This window comes from Pempheris klunzingeri, chromosome 4 (assembly GCF_042242105.1).
Source record: "Pempheris klunzingeri isolate RE-2024b chromosome 4, fPemKlu1.hap1, whole genome shotgun sequence".
NCBI lineage: Eukaryota > Metazoa > Chordata > Actinopteri > Acropomatiformes > Pempheridae > Pempheris > Pempheris klunzingeri.
In genome coordinates, this window is record NC_092015.1 from 1,495,662 (window position 1) to 1,511,037 (window position 15,376).

Below are 15,376 nucleotides of genomic sequence, written 5' to 3' on the forward strand. Positions count from 1 at the left end.
GATCAAACAAGCTCTTTTACTGGACCAATTCCAACACTTTTAGCACCCACCATTCATTTCAAACACAAAAACACTTGAGACTCCTACAGGCTTTCAGCTGCCTCATAATAAATGAACTATAACAAAAACACACCCACGTCTCTCACACATCCTGATCAGAATCAGAATCAATCTTTATTGGCCAAGTTTGTACAAGCAAACAAGGAATTTGACTCCGGTGAAACTTGTCTCTGTATGTCCAGTCAGACAATTAGAAATAAAATACAACAATAAGAATAAGAGCAGAACAATATAAGTACTCATAACAACTCCAAGGAAAATGTTTCAGTGCCAGAGAAAACGACCAGAGAAGAAGAAACACGCCACAGTTTCAACATCAGACAACCTGCAGACACAAGACTGGGTGTTAATATTTCTGTGGAAATCACCCAAATCTGATCCATTTGACACCTGAGCTGCTCCAGTAAACACTGAATCACCATTTACTTTAATCCTAAAAAAACATCAGATAAAGAAGCTTTAAAATCCCCCAGTGGACTGTGAGGGCGTTTTTCACACCTGCCTCGTTTAGTTTAGGTCATGAGATTCAGGCATTTGACCTTTGCTGATTGTCACCTGATGAAAATGATAGAAAAGATCCTTCATGTTTGAGTCAGTGATCAAGACTGTGTTGAAATAACCGCTGGTTTATTATAAGAACAAACACCACGTGAACAGATCGCACATTAAACAATGGATGCACATACATGGTACGGTGGCTCATAATGGCCAAATCACCTAAAAAAAGTCAAATCAAGGTGTTTTGTTCAAACAGAGATGCTATTGGAGCGTCTTACCTCCAGGTCTGCATCAGAGGACGCATTAATTGATCCTGTGGGAAATGAAAATGTCGCTGCTGTATTCCATTGACAAAAACAGTAATTTTACACAGTAGTTGCAGGTGTAGCGCTGTCTCAATCGGCAGGTTTGTTCGTGCTATTGTGTGACTTTGGTGTTTTAAACGGTTAGTCAAGATCCAACACAGTGTTTGTGTAACACGCAGCAACACAAACAAACGAACCGATCGAGGCAGCACCAGGGCAGCAGCTCCTGTTTTCTGTGAGGTAAAATTAGTGTTTTTATGAATGGAGTCTGGTGACTTTGAAGAAAGCGATATAACGGCTATAAAGGATTTTACAGGTTTGTAGGAGAAAATGGGTGATAACGTTCAGCTGTGGGATTGGGATTAAAAAAACTTCCTGTACAGCTTTGTATTCCAGACTTTCTCCTCAGCAATGCTCTCCAGCTCCATCAGGGGATCCCAAAGTTGGCATTCCCATGCTAGATGATATATAGATATGATTCTGAGCAGTGCTGAGTGCTGCATCAACGATACAATAAACGACAAAGTCAACATCAACCAGTTTAGTTGTCCGTTCTTTGGGAAACTGGAAGCAGCGTTTTTTCACTGTGTGGAAATTCTGACAAATTTTCCAGCAGTTTCTTCGTGCATCAAAGATTTTGGTCACAAATTAACAGTCGGTGTGAAAACGCCCAAAGTTTGGGAGCAGATTCTCGTTAATTTCATTTAAAAAAGCGAAAAAGACCTGAAATCTGTCAGTCAATTAGTGCACACAGGAGGGATAGCTAAGGATGCTGGAGTTACTGGATTTGATTGACTGATCGATCGGTTTTATTCGATAAATTAACTACTACTACATACTGAACAAAAACTGTGACAAAAGTCACATGATGGTCTTGTTGGATGGATTTATTAAAGAAAAGATGCTTCACTGCACAAACGCATTCAGCTATCGGGGTTTTAAGTACGTGATGATGTTATTATTGCAAAACAAACCCCAATAGCAGTTATTACACGGCCTCCTGCAACAGAAATCGATCATTATTGATTTGAAAATTATTGTATTGCTTTTTCTGTGTCCATAGCAACGTCCTGTTATACAAATCGTAGAATAATTGGTGTAAAATGATGGATGTATTAATGCAAAGCTGTGTAATAATCTTTCGCTTTTATGCAGACGATGCTGTTATTTACCTTTAAATGAACGCTGGCTTGTGTTTCCATTATTTTGTCCACCGTGGAAGAACACCCTGAGGTTCCCATGGTGTGTGTGTGTGTGTGTGTGAGAGAGTGTGTGTGTGTGTGTCTGAAATATTCATTATGAGAGAGAAAAGTGGAAGAGGAGCAGGACTGCGACAGGAAAGAAGACGTGATTCATGTTCTCGTCTTCATCCTTCCTGTTCCTGTTTCGTTCTCACACACACACTCACACACACACACACACACTCACACACACACACACACACACACACACTCACACACACACACACACTCTTGCGTGGACGCAGGATGGAGGTCAGACAGACGGTGTGTATCCAAAACAAGCTGGGAAAGAGAGAGGGAGGAGGAGAGGTCAGAGGTGGGGACGGTGATGGAGTGATGACAGGTGTGTGTTTCATCTGTGTGTGTTCTTCACTCTCTCTCTCTTTTCTTTCATCTCTCTCTCTGTTTTAACTTCTTCTCCAACTCTCACGCCTTCAGGCCTCCACCAGAGTCCTCTTCAATCTCATTAGGTTCAACTTGTAGCATTTTTTACTCTCAAAGATATTTTTATTGAATTTTTCCACAAATGTATGGTGCAGATATAAAGTGATGACAGGAAGTTTGTCAAAAACATAGTCAACTCAATGAAAGAAAGATGATCCTGTCCATGCACAGTAGGGAGAGAGTAAAAACACAACACAGAACAAAAGAACTTGTAGCATTTCTTAACAGTAATTTAAGTTATAAAGAACTAAAAGTACAAACGTCTGTCATCAGATACGGTTCACAGAGTGGAAACCTGTTAGAATAACCTCTTAAGATGAACCGTCGTGTTTTCAAAGACTTCCTCCTCAACGAAAGCTTAATACAACATAAACACAATCAGACCAGCAACTGCTGTAAAATTAGTGCTTTTGTGAATGGAGTCTGGTTGGTGGGATCACAAGAGGAGGGCGCTAAAAACAAGAGTGATCAACCATCAGAGTCTTCTGTCCTGGACTGCTCCCTGGACTCCATAGAGGAGGTGTGTGAGAGGAGGACATTAACAAAACTCAAGTCCATCATGGACGACCCCTCTCACCCCCTGCATGAGACTGTGGGGGCCCTCAGCAGCTCCTTCAGCAGCAGGCTGAGGCCCCCACCCTGCAAGAAGGAACGCTACCGCAGGTCATTTCTCCATCAGCCATCAGACTCTTTAACAGCAGCATCACTGGCTGATGTTAATATACTGCCTACCATCCATGTCATTCCTTCATTCCTTCACTCCTTCACTCCTTCATTCCTTCATTCCTTCATTCCTTCACTCCTTCATTCCTTCATTCCTTCACTCCTTCATTCCTTCATTCCTTCACTCCTTCATTCCTTCATTCCTTCATTCCTTCACTCCTTCATTCCTTCATTCCTGTCCATACCTGTACATTTCTGAACCAAAGTGTAAATATCCCATATTGTAAATATTTATTTCATCACAGCCATATATTTAAATTTATATTTATATTTATATTTATTTTGCTATTTTTAAGACTCTGGACTCACCTGGTGCAGTAATTTACCTCTGTGTAATAATTTGTAATAATAATTTTTAATACATCTTTTTTTTTATTCATACTTTTATATATTTATATTTTACTTTGTGTTTGAAGTGTATTCTTATTCTTATTCTTTTGGAGCTGTGTGTAACAAAAAGCAATTTCCCCCTGAGGATTATTAAAGTAATTCTGATTCTGATTCTGATTTTTCTTTTACTATTGCTTCTTTTCACTCTCCCTGTTCTATTGTTGCTGCTGTAACATGAGAATTTCCCCCTTTGGGAGATCAAATAAAGAAAAGTCGAAAGTCGAAAGTCTACAGTCGAAACCACTTGCTGAGGTGCTCTGGGACGCTCTGTGACTGCGTAACAGGAAAATACATCATCGATGTTATTAGCAATGCTATGCTTCTTCCTTTTTGTCCTGCTCTTGTGCAAGTGTTCAGCCAGTCTCAACACTTGGAGTAGTTTGCTAATGTAATGTTAATGTCTGACCTCTGAGCTCTGAACGCTGCTGCTTCTTCTTCTGGTGACGTCGTTTCTTTGAGGACCTTCTTCTTCTTCATGTCCCTAAAATGTGTCCAACCTCAGCTAGAAGGTTCCAGAAGTCACTGAAGCAGAATGAGTGAGAAAATACTTCAGACATGTTGTTCATCAGAGGAGACTAAAGAGAGACAGAGAACATGTTGATCCAGAACAACAGTGGATCTAAAGATCTGTGAACCTCCAGACGAGATCTGAACTGTTTCAGGTTCTACTTTCTGAGCGACGGAGCTTTGATAGAACAGGCTGATTTCAGAGCCTTTATCAGGAATAAACCAAGATGAACCAACATGATGAACACAGGTGTTTACAGAACTGCTGATTAATAAAGAGATTAAACTGAAATTATGTCATTCACATCCACAAACTGATTTATGAAGTTTCAGGATCCTCAAACTGTCCCGATCCTCTGCTGGTGCCCATAACTCCATAATTATTTTATCTAACTCATCATTCAGGGAGGAAAACACTCCCATTGTGTGTGTTTTGTGCTGATGTGCAGAAAATGAGGCCGCGGCAAAAACAGGAAATGTGCCAGTACACAGCAGACAAACTCTCCAGGACCCATCAAGTATCACCACATCTTCACCCTGAGTGTGTTTATCAGTTTGTCGCTGGAGTGCGACCCTCTAATATGTCCTCCCGCTCCGCTTCCTGTCGACTGATTAACGGAAACGGCTTCATATCAGAGTTTCTGTTTCTCAGGAAGAAAAGACTTGATTTCTGCTGGGAGCAGAAAACAGATGATCCTCGGCAGCAGGAAACACAAACTACCCCTGCAGTTTGGATGTTTAGTTTAGTGGACGTCCATCTGAAGCTGCATTCATTTCCTCGATGTGTTTACGTCCTCGCATGTGTGTTGATGTCGACTCATTCACGCCAAGTTTGATTGGATGGAAGTCAATGAGAAAATTATCTATCAGCTCAGTGAACAGTTTCTGCTCTCAGTCTCTAGTTGACTGTCTTCTTCAGCACAGCAGGATGTTCGTTTAGTAAATTATGGTCCATTTAGAGGAAGATACACCAGGAAGAGGGGGGCGGGGCTACCTGCTCACTGGCCAATCAGAGGTGATCACTTCTGGCTCCAAAAAACCAAGATGGCGACGCCCATAAAGCCAAACTCGAGGCCACAAACCGATGGATGATGTGACAGCAGCTGCGTTCACTTCTTACATCCAGTCTACGGTTTTTCTTCACTCTGCCATCTTTTGCACCAGTGGGCAAATTTTACAAAACCCCAATAATCCGAAAAATGTCCCAAAACAACCATAGCTCCAAAAATACGCCCCCTCCCGTCAGCTGTCAGTGAACCAGAACAATAAACTGCTCTTTAGATCAATGTGGAGTTTCACTCAGGAGAACAACAGCAAATCTATTTCTAAACTTAGTTAACTTACATATTTCAGTTTTCTCTCATCATTATCAGTTTTGAGTCGCAATTCGGTTAGGTTTAGGCACCAGAACTACCGGTTTCAGTTCAGGAAAAGATCACGGTTTGGGATCAAATAATGAGTCAAATACAAATTTAAAAAAAAAGGCAGGACACATTAAAGACAAAATAATCCAACGTGACTATTTATTATTGTGCTGTGATGTGTTTTAACCAACCTGTGAGGCTGGAAACTAATTTCCACATTGTTGACACTGAAAATTATTATTATTATTGACTGATTATGACTGTAAAATAAAGTAGTTCAGCAGCAGCTCCAACAGTAACACTGATTAACTGTCTATTGATGTCATATATGTACAATAATATCAGTCAGAGAACTTTTACTTAAACACTTTGAGCACATTGTGCCGCTTATGCTGATGTACTTTTACTTCAATAGGATTTTTCATGCAGGACTTTTACTTGTAATTGGATATTTCTACTTTTGTAAAATCAGTCAAACAACAATGTGTTGTCCGAAATGTGATGCAACAGCGACCTTTGAGCTTTGCTCGGCATGCTGGGAGTCCGCTGGTGTCCATGTCCTCCAGGTGACACTCAGAGGAGTTCACAGTTCATCCCGAGGACAGGTGTGTGTGTGTGTGTGTGTGTGTGTGTGTGTGTGTGTTACAGAGACAAAGCCGGCCAGGTGAACAGCAGGTGAGCCAGAGTCTGAAGTTCTCTCCACTCTCCTGCTGTCGGCGTGTTAGTTAGAGAGCAGTTACTCATTAGCCCGAAGACGCTAAGTATCAACTTACAGAACAACAAAACTCTACGTTGAAAGAGGGAAAACAAAAGAAAAGAAAAAGGAGGGAAAACGGCGAGAAGAGAAGGAAGCTGGCGGCCTGAGGCGAGCTTAAGAATAAAGAATTAGATCAAATTTAATGAAATCTGAGAAAGTATTAAAAAGTAAAACGGTGATTCTCCATATTTCTTGACGCTTTATGTTAACATCCTTGTAATAAGCATTGGCTAACAGGTAATGAGGCCTTTATAAATTGTTATAAGACACTTATTAATATTATTATGTGTTAAAGAATAACTCAGTATTCTTACATTTTGGGTTTTAAATGACTGGAAGGTAAATTGTTTTGAAATTGTTCACGAATAAACTGGAACGTAGTCCTGCAGAGCAAATTATACTTATATTATGTTATACTTATACTAAAAGAGCTTGTTTGATCCACTGACAGGCTCAGAGTGTTATTCTAAGTGTGTGACAGCATCATGGAAAGGATCCCTACAGAGAGAGACCTGGAAGATCCTTTTGGTTTAACCACAAACAGCACACACACCAGACTACATTCACTAAAACAGGGGTTTTAGAGAACAGAACACAGGAGCTGCTGCTCTGCTGCTGCCTCGATCCGTTTGTGTTGCCTGTTACACAAATAGTGTGCTGGGTCTGGACTGTTCTTTTAAAACACCAAAGTAACAAAATAACACAAACAAACTAACTAATCAAGGCGGCAGCAGACCAGCAACTGCTGTGAAAAATCGCTGTTTTTGTGAATGGAGTCTGGTGTGTTAATTATCACCTGTCACATGCTGCATGTGATGTGTGAAAATACAATAAACAAGGACAAAGTGAAATCCCAGGAATAAATGTGAAACAACACAGAAATATTAATGTTATTTTCCTAATTTATTTATGAAAAAATATATTTCTTGATTCTGACTGAGACATTAGGCACATTAACATAGACATATATACAATTCTCTTTCATAAATACAAAATTATGTACAAAGGGCAAAATTAAATAGGAAAACTGTCTTCTGGAGGATATGTACACATTGCATTGTTTTCTTAAATTAACGAAGATAGTACAAAGACACGACTACACAGGAACAACACATATTTTTGGTATCAGTTGGATTAAACAAGGAAGTAATTTAAAACAAAACAAACTCTTTGGAGTCCTTCACCGTTGTAAAAGTTTCTTTTCTGCAGCAGTGACTGTGTTCAGACTCAAACTAAACAAAGTGGGTGTTTTCATTGTTTTCCTGTTTACTTGCTGTGACAGTTGTGGAGGATAAAGGGGACAAGAGAGAGGAAAGGTAGCGGGTGTCGTTCTTTGACTTTTGATTCATAGAAAAATAAACTTTGACAACTCGGAACAAAATGGTAAAATCACAGGAAGACAAACAGAGAAAAACACTGGTAATCCAGCTTGGCTGGAGCCTGTGACATGTTCGACTTTATACCTTAAAATTGTAAATTGATTATCTGTTCATAAGGCGAAAATATAGGAAACAGCTGATTGTTAATAGATACAAACTCTCCCTGATTTGCGTGAAACCTCGTTTGGACTGGGATGTAGGAGAGGCAGGTGAGGATATTATGGATTAGGACTGGTTCAGGGAATGGAGCGGTACATATGATGGATTTAAAAACACACCACCAGGAGAAACTGCTGCAGGTAGTCCAGGAGAGTTCTGGTCCTGGACCTTAGTCCTTCTGCAGTTTTTTTTTTTTTTCTTTATAAGAAGAGGCACTTCAGAGTTTGCAGGATTGGATGTGATTGTAAAGCTGCAGTCTTTCTTCTTCTAACAGGCCACAATGTGATGCTTCAGTTGCTAAGAAAGCAAAAAAAAAAAAAACTGGACGTATAGTTTGAACTGTATAGTTTGGCTTCCTGACAGGAATTATTTGTAGGAAACTTTGACCTCAATGAAAAAGTTCTTTCTTCCTTTCCTGTAAGCAGATTCCTTGACGAGGTGATTGACATCAGAGAGGAACTGTACAGGAAACGGTTGCCATGATGATTAGGGAGCATAGCTAAGGCACCGGTCTTTAAGTCCTCTCGTTCACGTTTGATCCAAAGAAAATTCAGATATACAGACAGAAATATTATATTAAGATTTAAAGTATAAAAAAAAAGATAAATAGTGCAAATAACGCCGACATTCAGTCTTTCCTCTTTTCTCTCCTCCTCTGCCGCTCCCTCTTTCCTTTCAGAATCATTCTCATCCAAACATCATCAAAATCGAAGGAGAAAAGAGTTTTTTTTTCTTTTTGTTTCTTTTCATTGAGCAGCAGTAATAAATATTAAATAAAATAATGTGTGTAGAATAGATCCTCTGGGTGAACTGTTCTGGAAAGAAAACGTTTCAGGCCTTCAGCGCTAAAGTTCCTCCGCTGGTGGTCTGAAAACTGGAGGTTATACCTGAGAACGAGACAGAGAAACAGCGGTTAGTCGTCGGCGTACAAGATGATTTCTTCTGGGTCAAATTTAAAACACATGCTTTTGTTTACAAAACAGGATGATGAACTTGGAATAAAGGTTTCATTTTAAAGGCTGAGCCCCTGAAAACTGCTCAAAATGTTAAGATTTTCGTTCATCATAAGAATTTTGATAAAGATCGTCAGAAACGAGATGACTTTGAAAGCTGCGACGCCTTGCATATCACAACAAGCACTCTTAATCCTCCCTTCTTGTATAGACCTTTTTAGAACTAATTCTAACCAAAAAGTTTATTTAATTTTTAAATAAGATCATTTCCATGTATTAAGTGTATTTCTTTCTACACATTAAACAATTTATTTGACAGTTAATGATGATTTGTGACTAAAAAACAAATCACCAAACACCTAAAAACACTTGACACTATTAACTATAATTTTGCATCTATTAGTTTCTTTCATAGCTGTTGATTCTTCGTATTTTGAGAAGTTACACGTTATTTCAGTCAAGCAAACAAATCTAATAGATCTTTAACTATCTGTAGGTTTCTCAGCAACATGAAACTGAAGGTTCAAATCAAACTTTTAGCCAAAATCAAAATCATAAAATAAAAACTCTCAGCATTAGCCTGATTACCTGGACATTAACATAATATCATTATCTGAACATGACAAAATGTGGGTAGAACTGAGGCTGATTTATTACAGAACAGCTGCAATCAGTAACAAAACTATTCAATTCTGTGTCTACTTTTTTACATATTTAACTATATAAGTCAAAATAAAATGTTGTGTAGCACTTTGGAGAAACGGCTCAGTGTGGAAACTGAACAGTTGCTGAAACAACAATGTTTTATTCGGCATATTTTTAATAAATCTTGTTTCTATGGTATTTTTTTCAATCAGTTTGTAGTCAGTTCGTCATATTTTCTGAAAATCAGATAAAATCATTTATACGTTTAGCAAATATTTGAACATTAGCGTTGTCATAAACACGAGAGGGTTAAAACCTTTTGAGTTTTGACTGAACTTTTCTTATTTCTTACTTGTGAACATTAACAGTGTTTCTGCTTTCCGCCCACTGTCTCACTTGCTGGACTCACTTTTCTTTGAGAAGACATTTTTAATCAGCTGTGACTAACCGCAGATAAGATTAGCCATCTGTAATCCAAATAAAGAATACAGGAGTGCATTTTTTTGACATTTCCTCACCTCAGTAGCGAACACACACTGCTCCATCTGCTCTGGGATGATGAACACTGGGTGATACAGGCTGTCCTTTGCAAAACTGAGAGGAGGAACGATGATGGACGAGTCACACTTCTTACTGCTGGAAAATGAAAGAGAGAGAAAGGGAAGGTTGGTATCACGGCAACAACAAAGATAAAGACAGGAATACTTTGTGAAGGTGCGTGAACAATTGACTGATCTGATAAGAGGTGACAAACATGCTGCGACTTGTCTTCACAGAAAAGTAAAAAAAAAAAGGATGGAGACATGAAAGAACAGAGACGCCATCAAACCATCATCAGGTACTTACAGGTCAAACTTGTTCTTGGCCAGGCACTGCTCCTCTTTCGCCAAGTTACAGTCCGCCATTTTGTTTTTGAACACAGCGATGTTGTCGCCGCCCTTCTCCACCAGCGCTGCGTCCTTGTTGGACACTTTAAAATGTCCTCCGGGGATAAGGAAGGCCTCCTTCTCTCTCAGGCTGCCCAGTGGCGCTCCTGGTAAGCCCCCGTTATTGTGTCCACCCCCGCCGATCACTGCATTGCGGTTGTTAACCGTCTCCAGGTCATTCTTCACCGATGTAGACAAGGCCATCAGCGCCCTGCCCCGACGGAGCTGGCGCAGAATGTGGATGGCGGCGCACACCAGCAGGCTCAGCGTCACCAGGCCGAGGACGACAGCTGCAATCAGTGCGTCGGCATTCACAGGCGGTTTTGTAGTCGGCCTGGTGACAGAGTACTCGCAGCGGGCGCCCATGAAGCCCAGCGGACACTGGCACACGGGGCCGGTGAAGTGGGTGTAGCAGGTGCCGCCGTTGTCGCAGGGGAACTGGTCGCAGGGGCTCGTGCGCACGGAGCAGTCCTTACTGGTGAAGCCGAGCGTGCACGTGCAGGTGAAGTCGTTGATGCCGTCGATGCAGGTGCCGGCGTTGTGGCAGGGGTTGCCGGCACAGTCGTCGATGTTGGTCTCGCAGCGAGAGCCGGTGAAGCCGGGCCGACACCGGCACATGAAACGCTTTCCGAGGTCCAAACACTGAGCGCCTACAGATAGACAGAGAGGAAGACTAAAGGTTAGACGGTTAAAAACACACAACCGGAACATAAAGATGTTTTACGCTATTATCTACAATCTCATCTTTTGTTCGACTGGACACAAATAAATCGACCAACTGTAACAAAATGTCACGTGCAGAATGAAATAAATACGGTCTGCTAATGGATTATGACGCCCTCACATCTGTCTTGCAGCAAGTATCTCACAAGGAGATGACTGGAAACAAGATGCTCTCGACATGGTAGGGAGTACAGAGTGCAGCCGTAACGGGAAACACTCTTACACTGGGATGTTTACTGGTATGTAAACTGAAAAAACAGAGGACCACGAATGGAGCCTTGGGGGATACCAGTGTGATACTCGTCAGAGAGTCTAAAACAGTGTATATGTCAATTAAAAAGTTCTGTATATTATTATAAACAGTGTTTCAGTCTGAAAATACGAAAGTTGGGAGTCAAATACTGCCGGACTACGGTTAAAGTATCACAAGTGCTTGGCAGGGGGTTGATTTCTCTTTGTAAACACAAGCAATAACTTAAAATCTTAAAAACGTTTTAGTCCTCTGGACTCTCCAGAGAGAGGAACAGGAAGAAAGAGTTCATGACAGGCGACTTCATCCAAACAGAAAAGGGAGTGTGTGAGAGAGAGGAGAAAGGAATGGAGGTGTAAAGAGGAAAAAAGATGTGTTTATTATAGCATTTCCTCACAACAGATGCCGCTCATCAGGAGGAGCATGTGTGTGTGATTAAAAACATCCTGAGGGGATGTTTTCCACATCAGTAGAGTTTACGGTAAAATATCAATCGAAGACATTTGTGAATGAGCAACAGGCGCCAACCGAACACAAATATGGCTGAGCAACTCTTCCATTACTATTTTGTTAAGATTATTAATGGTCACTTGGTGTGTCATGGATTCAAATCTTTCAAACTAACACTGATCTGTTTTTGGATTTACTGAGAACGGGACGACAGAACGAGGGGAGAAGACCAGAGGGCTTGAGGACACTGGACAATGAACCTCCGACGATGTTTAAACAGCACTCGTAGGGTCAATCTGAGGCTCAAACTGCAGGCTAACAAACAAACTCTTGAATCAGGTCCATATTTGGTTGTTCTGTACAGCTGCTGTGTTGCAACACTGCAAACACTGCAGACCTACAACCAACCAGGCAGCAGATATGAGGGTCTTTTTTCTCCTCTCTGAGGCTCACTGAGAGGCAGGAATGATGGCAGATTGATGATAAGCATGCGTTGGCTTCTACGCGCTAATGAGGACCTGAGGGAGGACTGAAGACTGAACCGGGGCACTTGGAGACGACTTCACTCAGCAGGGCAGCGATAACTGAATGTTAATTGTAATATTTCGCGATTAAGTTTTATTTAGTGATGCCAGTTCTGTCAGTGGAGCCGTCTGATCCTGATTATCTGTCTGCTCTCTCGTCTGTCTGACATTAAGCCTGAGAACAAATCTGCATCCTTCATTCTTTCCTATAATCTGTGACCTTTAATATTATTGTCTTATATCCTGTTTACCACAAATCCTTTAAGGTTTACTGTTGGACATTTTCCAAACCACTTTCTCTTCCTTCCAGGCAGCCTTTGGTCGTTGCTCATTTCACAACGCTGTGCAAATCAACTTGTAGAGACATGAAACTTTGCACGTAGCTAATACATCAAAGTTACTTGCTACTTTTGAAAGAACATCATTTTTATGTTTAATCTTGCTGCCGAGGGGCATTTATTAGTTATGTTGTCAGAAAATACACCCACGGGGACAGAAAAGGTTAAAGGGAATTTGGCTTCTTTGTGTTTGTTAAGATAAACCCTCTGATGGACTGGAAAAGTAAAACTCAGCTTAATGTTTAATATGATGGATTATCGCTCTACAGCAAGTTTAAAGACTCTGCAAGTTTTTAAAAAAGAGATTAAAGTAATGGCTACCTGGAAGAAGGAAAATATAAAACAAACAACTGACGGCATGTTTTGGAAGGTGTTCAGCGGTGATGTAAAGAACATGCAATTTGGAGTAAATGAGTTAAACATACAAAAACACAGGGTGCACATATATATTTGCGTGCCACAGCAGGACGCATCGGGCTAAACGATCTTGTAAAAAACTGTTGCGAGGCTCTTTTGGCACACAAAAGGAGTAGGTGTTTCCAGAGAAAAGTGAGCTGTGCAGCGCTGCATTTCCGTCCAAGACGGCAGGACGAGTGCAACCAGGTAGAACGAGAGAAAGACTGAGAGGTCTGAGCGTCTCCACAGCTGCTGCTGCTGCTGCTGCTGCTATGAACAGGCTTGTTTACTTTGGCAACAATGAGAAAAATGTTTTTGTTGTCAGACAGAAAGAGATAAGACGTGTTCAGAGGCTCCTACGTGACAATCTAGGTAGGAGTTCATCTGCACACAAACATTCGTGTATCTCTGCGTACATTTACTGGAAGTTTTAACTTTACATCCTGAAAATCAGAAGTGACTTTCATCAATTCATGTCCCTTCAGTGTTGACTGATGTCCCTTTAAGAAGTGTCCATCAATCTTTGTGAGTTAAAACGCAACTCCAAAGTGCCAAGTTTGGTAATTTACTTTTACCCTCATTCAAATCATTCCTGCAACACAGAACCACGTGTACGCAGTAAAGATGACAAATGACAGCTTGCAATATTCAACCTTCACGTCTGAAGAACTCATCGTGTTTCATGAACAAACAAGACTGATGCAGGACAAAGTCACGAGCGTCTTACTGCCTCAATCATCAAAGCCTCTCGCTCTCAAAGGATCCTGGACTAAATTTCTAAATCATAACCAAGCGTGCCTACTTGCTTGAGACTCCTTGGGTATGTCATGTCCGAAACTTGTTTACTGGTTTCAGTTTTTGTGCATTTTGATTGCGCAAAAGTGCCAATTTACTGTAAAGTTACCTTCGAGAAATTTCAAATAATCGTTTAAAAAAAAGTATTAAATGTGTGTAAAACTTTACTTTCTCATAAAGAAACCAAAAACAACATATTTTACTTGGAAAACAGAGGCATGGATGTACATAAACTACTTATATTATATATTATATTTTATATTTATCCTCTTCTTTTTTCACTCTTTTAAACTCTTTGGCATTCAGTGTGGATGGCAAAGTAAGATTTTCATTGTGCAGGGAAACCTGTTTCTGCACTGTACACATGATAATAAACGCTTTGAATCTACTGGTGGATCAGCTCCAACACATTCCCTATTATTATTATTATTATTATTATTATCATCAGTGGTCTTTCAACCAAGGTAATGACCATCATTTTATATAATCCTTAGTGTTATTAAATGACGTACTGCTCCAATTTAACATAACAGGGGATTTGTTTGTGAGTTGTGACTTCATCCTTCAACTTTCATTAAAAGGCCTGAATGTTAAGAGAAACAATGTAAGGAAGTAATTTAACTTACTTTTGATGATTTGTGATTCATTAATCTGGAACTTTGGGGTAATTCCAGCCAAGACAAGGTTGATAAGTTGAAAAAACATTCCACAGAGTTTTAAGTAGCCGTGCTTTTGTTCTCAGATGTTGGTATGTGAATGCATCATTATTTTTTTTTTGCTGTGAACAATTTCACTTTTGGTATTTTCTGTAACAGTTTCAGAGCAAACAATGTTTTCATTGCGATGTTTCACAGAGTTGAACTCCAGTATAATGTCACCGGGGGAGATACGGGATAAATGTTTGTATTTATGCAGATGACACTCAACTGTATATGCATGTTTTCCACTGAGCTCACTGAATCTGATGAAGCACATTTAGGATAAAATACAGCGCTTATTGCAAACTTGGTGACCCACAGTTAGAGCCAATGCACTAAGAAGTTATTGTAAATTGTTAAGAAATACAACTGAGCCCTTTTCTATTTTAGAAACGACAAAAACAGCCATAAATTCAATACCAGTTTGACCACTATGGTGAAGTCATCTGTGAAGATTTAGATCCTAAAACACTACATTTCTGGATGTTCCCCTTGACTATAACCCCCTGTAGTCATTATTTCATCATTATACACCTTGTTCTTGTAAATAGTTTGGTATCAGTGGACACGTGGTGAACTGTGGTGTCTAAGGAAATGATTAACTGGCTGATAATCTGAGGTTATTACAGATAAAGGTTGTTTAAGCATTAGTTGGGTTCACAATAACAACGTGTGAAGAGAGCAAAGTATTACGCAGTGATGTGTTTGACAAAGTGTGAAAAATGAACATCTACATGCCTCTGGATTAACTGCCTGAGAAAAGCTGTGCGGGTTTCCAACAAACTTGGCAAGTTTGACCAAAATAATCATCGTCTGTCTTTCCTTTGGCCTCGATGAAGTAATACTACCTT

At 40.2% G+C, this 15,376-nt stretch overlaps 1 protein-coding gene across 3 annotated transcripts in view; it reads right to left on the minus strand.

Annotated features, from left to right (window-relative positions):
- Positions 1–15,376, minus strand: part of dlc (deltaC) — a 74,145-nt gene that overhangs the window by 51,344 nt on the left and 7,425 nt on the right. Inside the window, exons 8-10 of one of the 3 annotated variants that reach the window (XR_011584149.1) lie at positions 10,272–11,001; positions 9,944–10,058; positions 8,168–8,714 (exon numbers count right to left, since the gene is read on the minus strand). Coding sequence is in view for 1 of the 3 variants with exons in the window: in XM_070828680.1 (XP_070684781.1) it covers positions 8,709–8,714; positions 9,944–10,061; positions 10,272–11,001 (854 nt within the window). In the remaining 2 variants the exon portion in view is untranslated. Of the gene's footprint in view, positions 1–7,178; positions 8,715–9,943; positions 10,062–10,271; positions 11,002–15,376 lie in introns of those variants that run through there. The other 2 variants (XR_011584148.1, XM_070828680.1) reach the window with 2 other exon arrangements.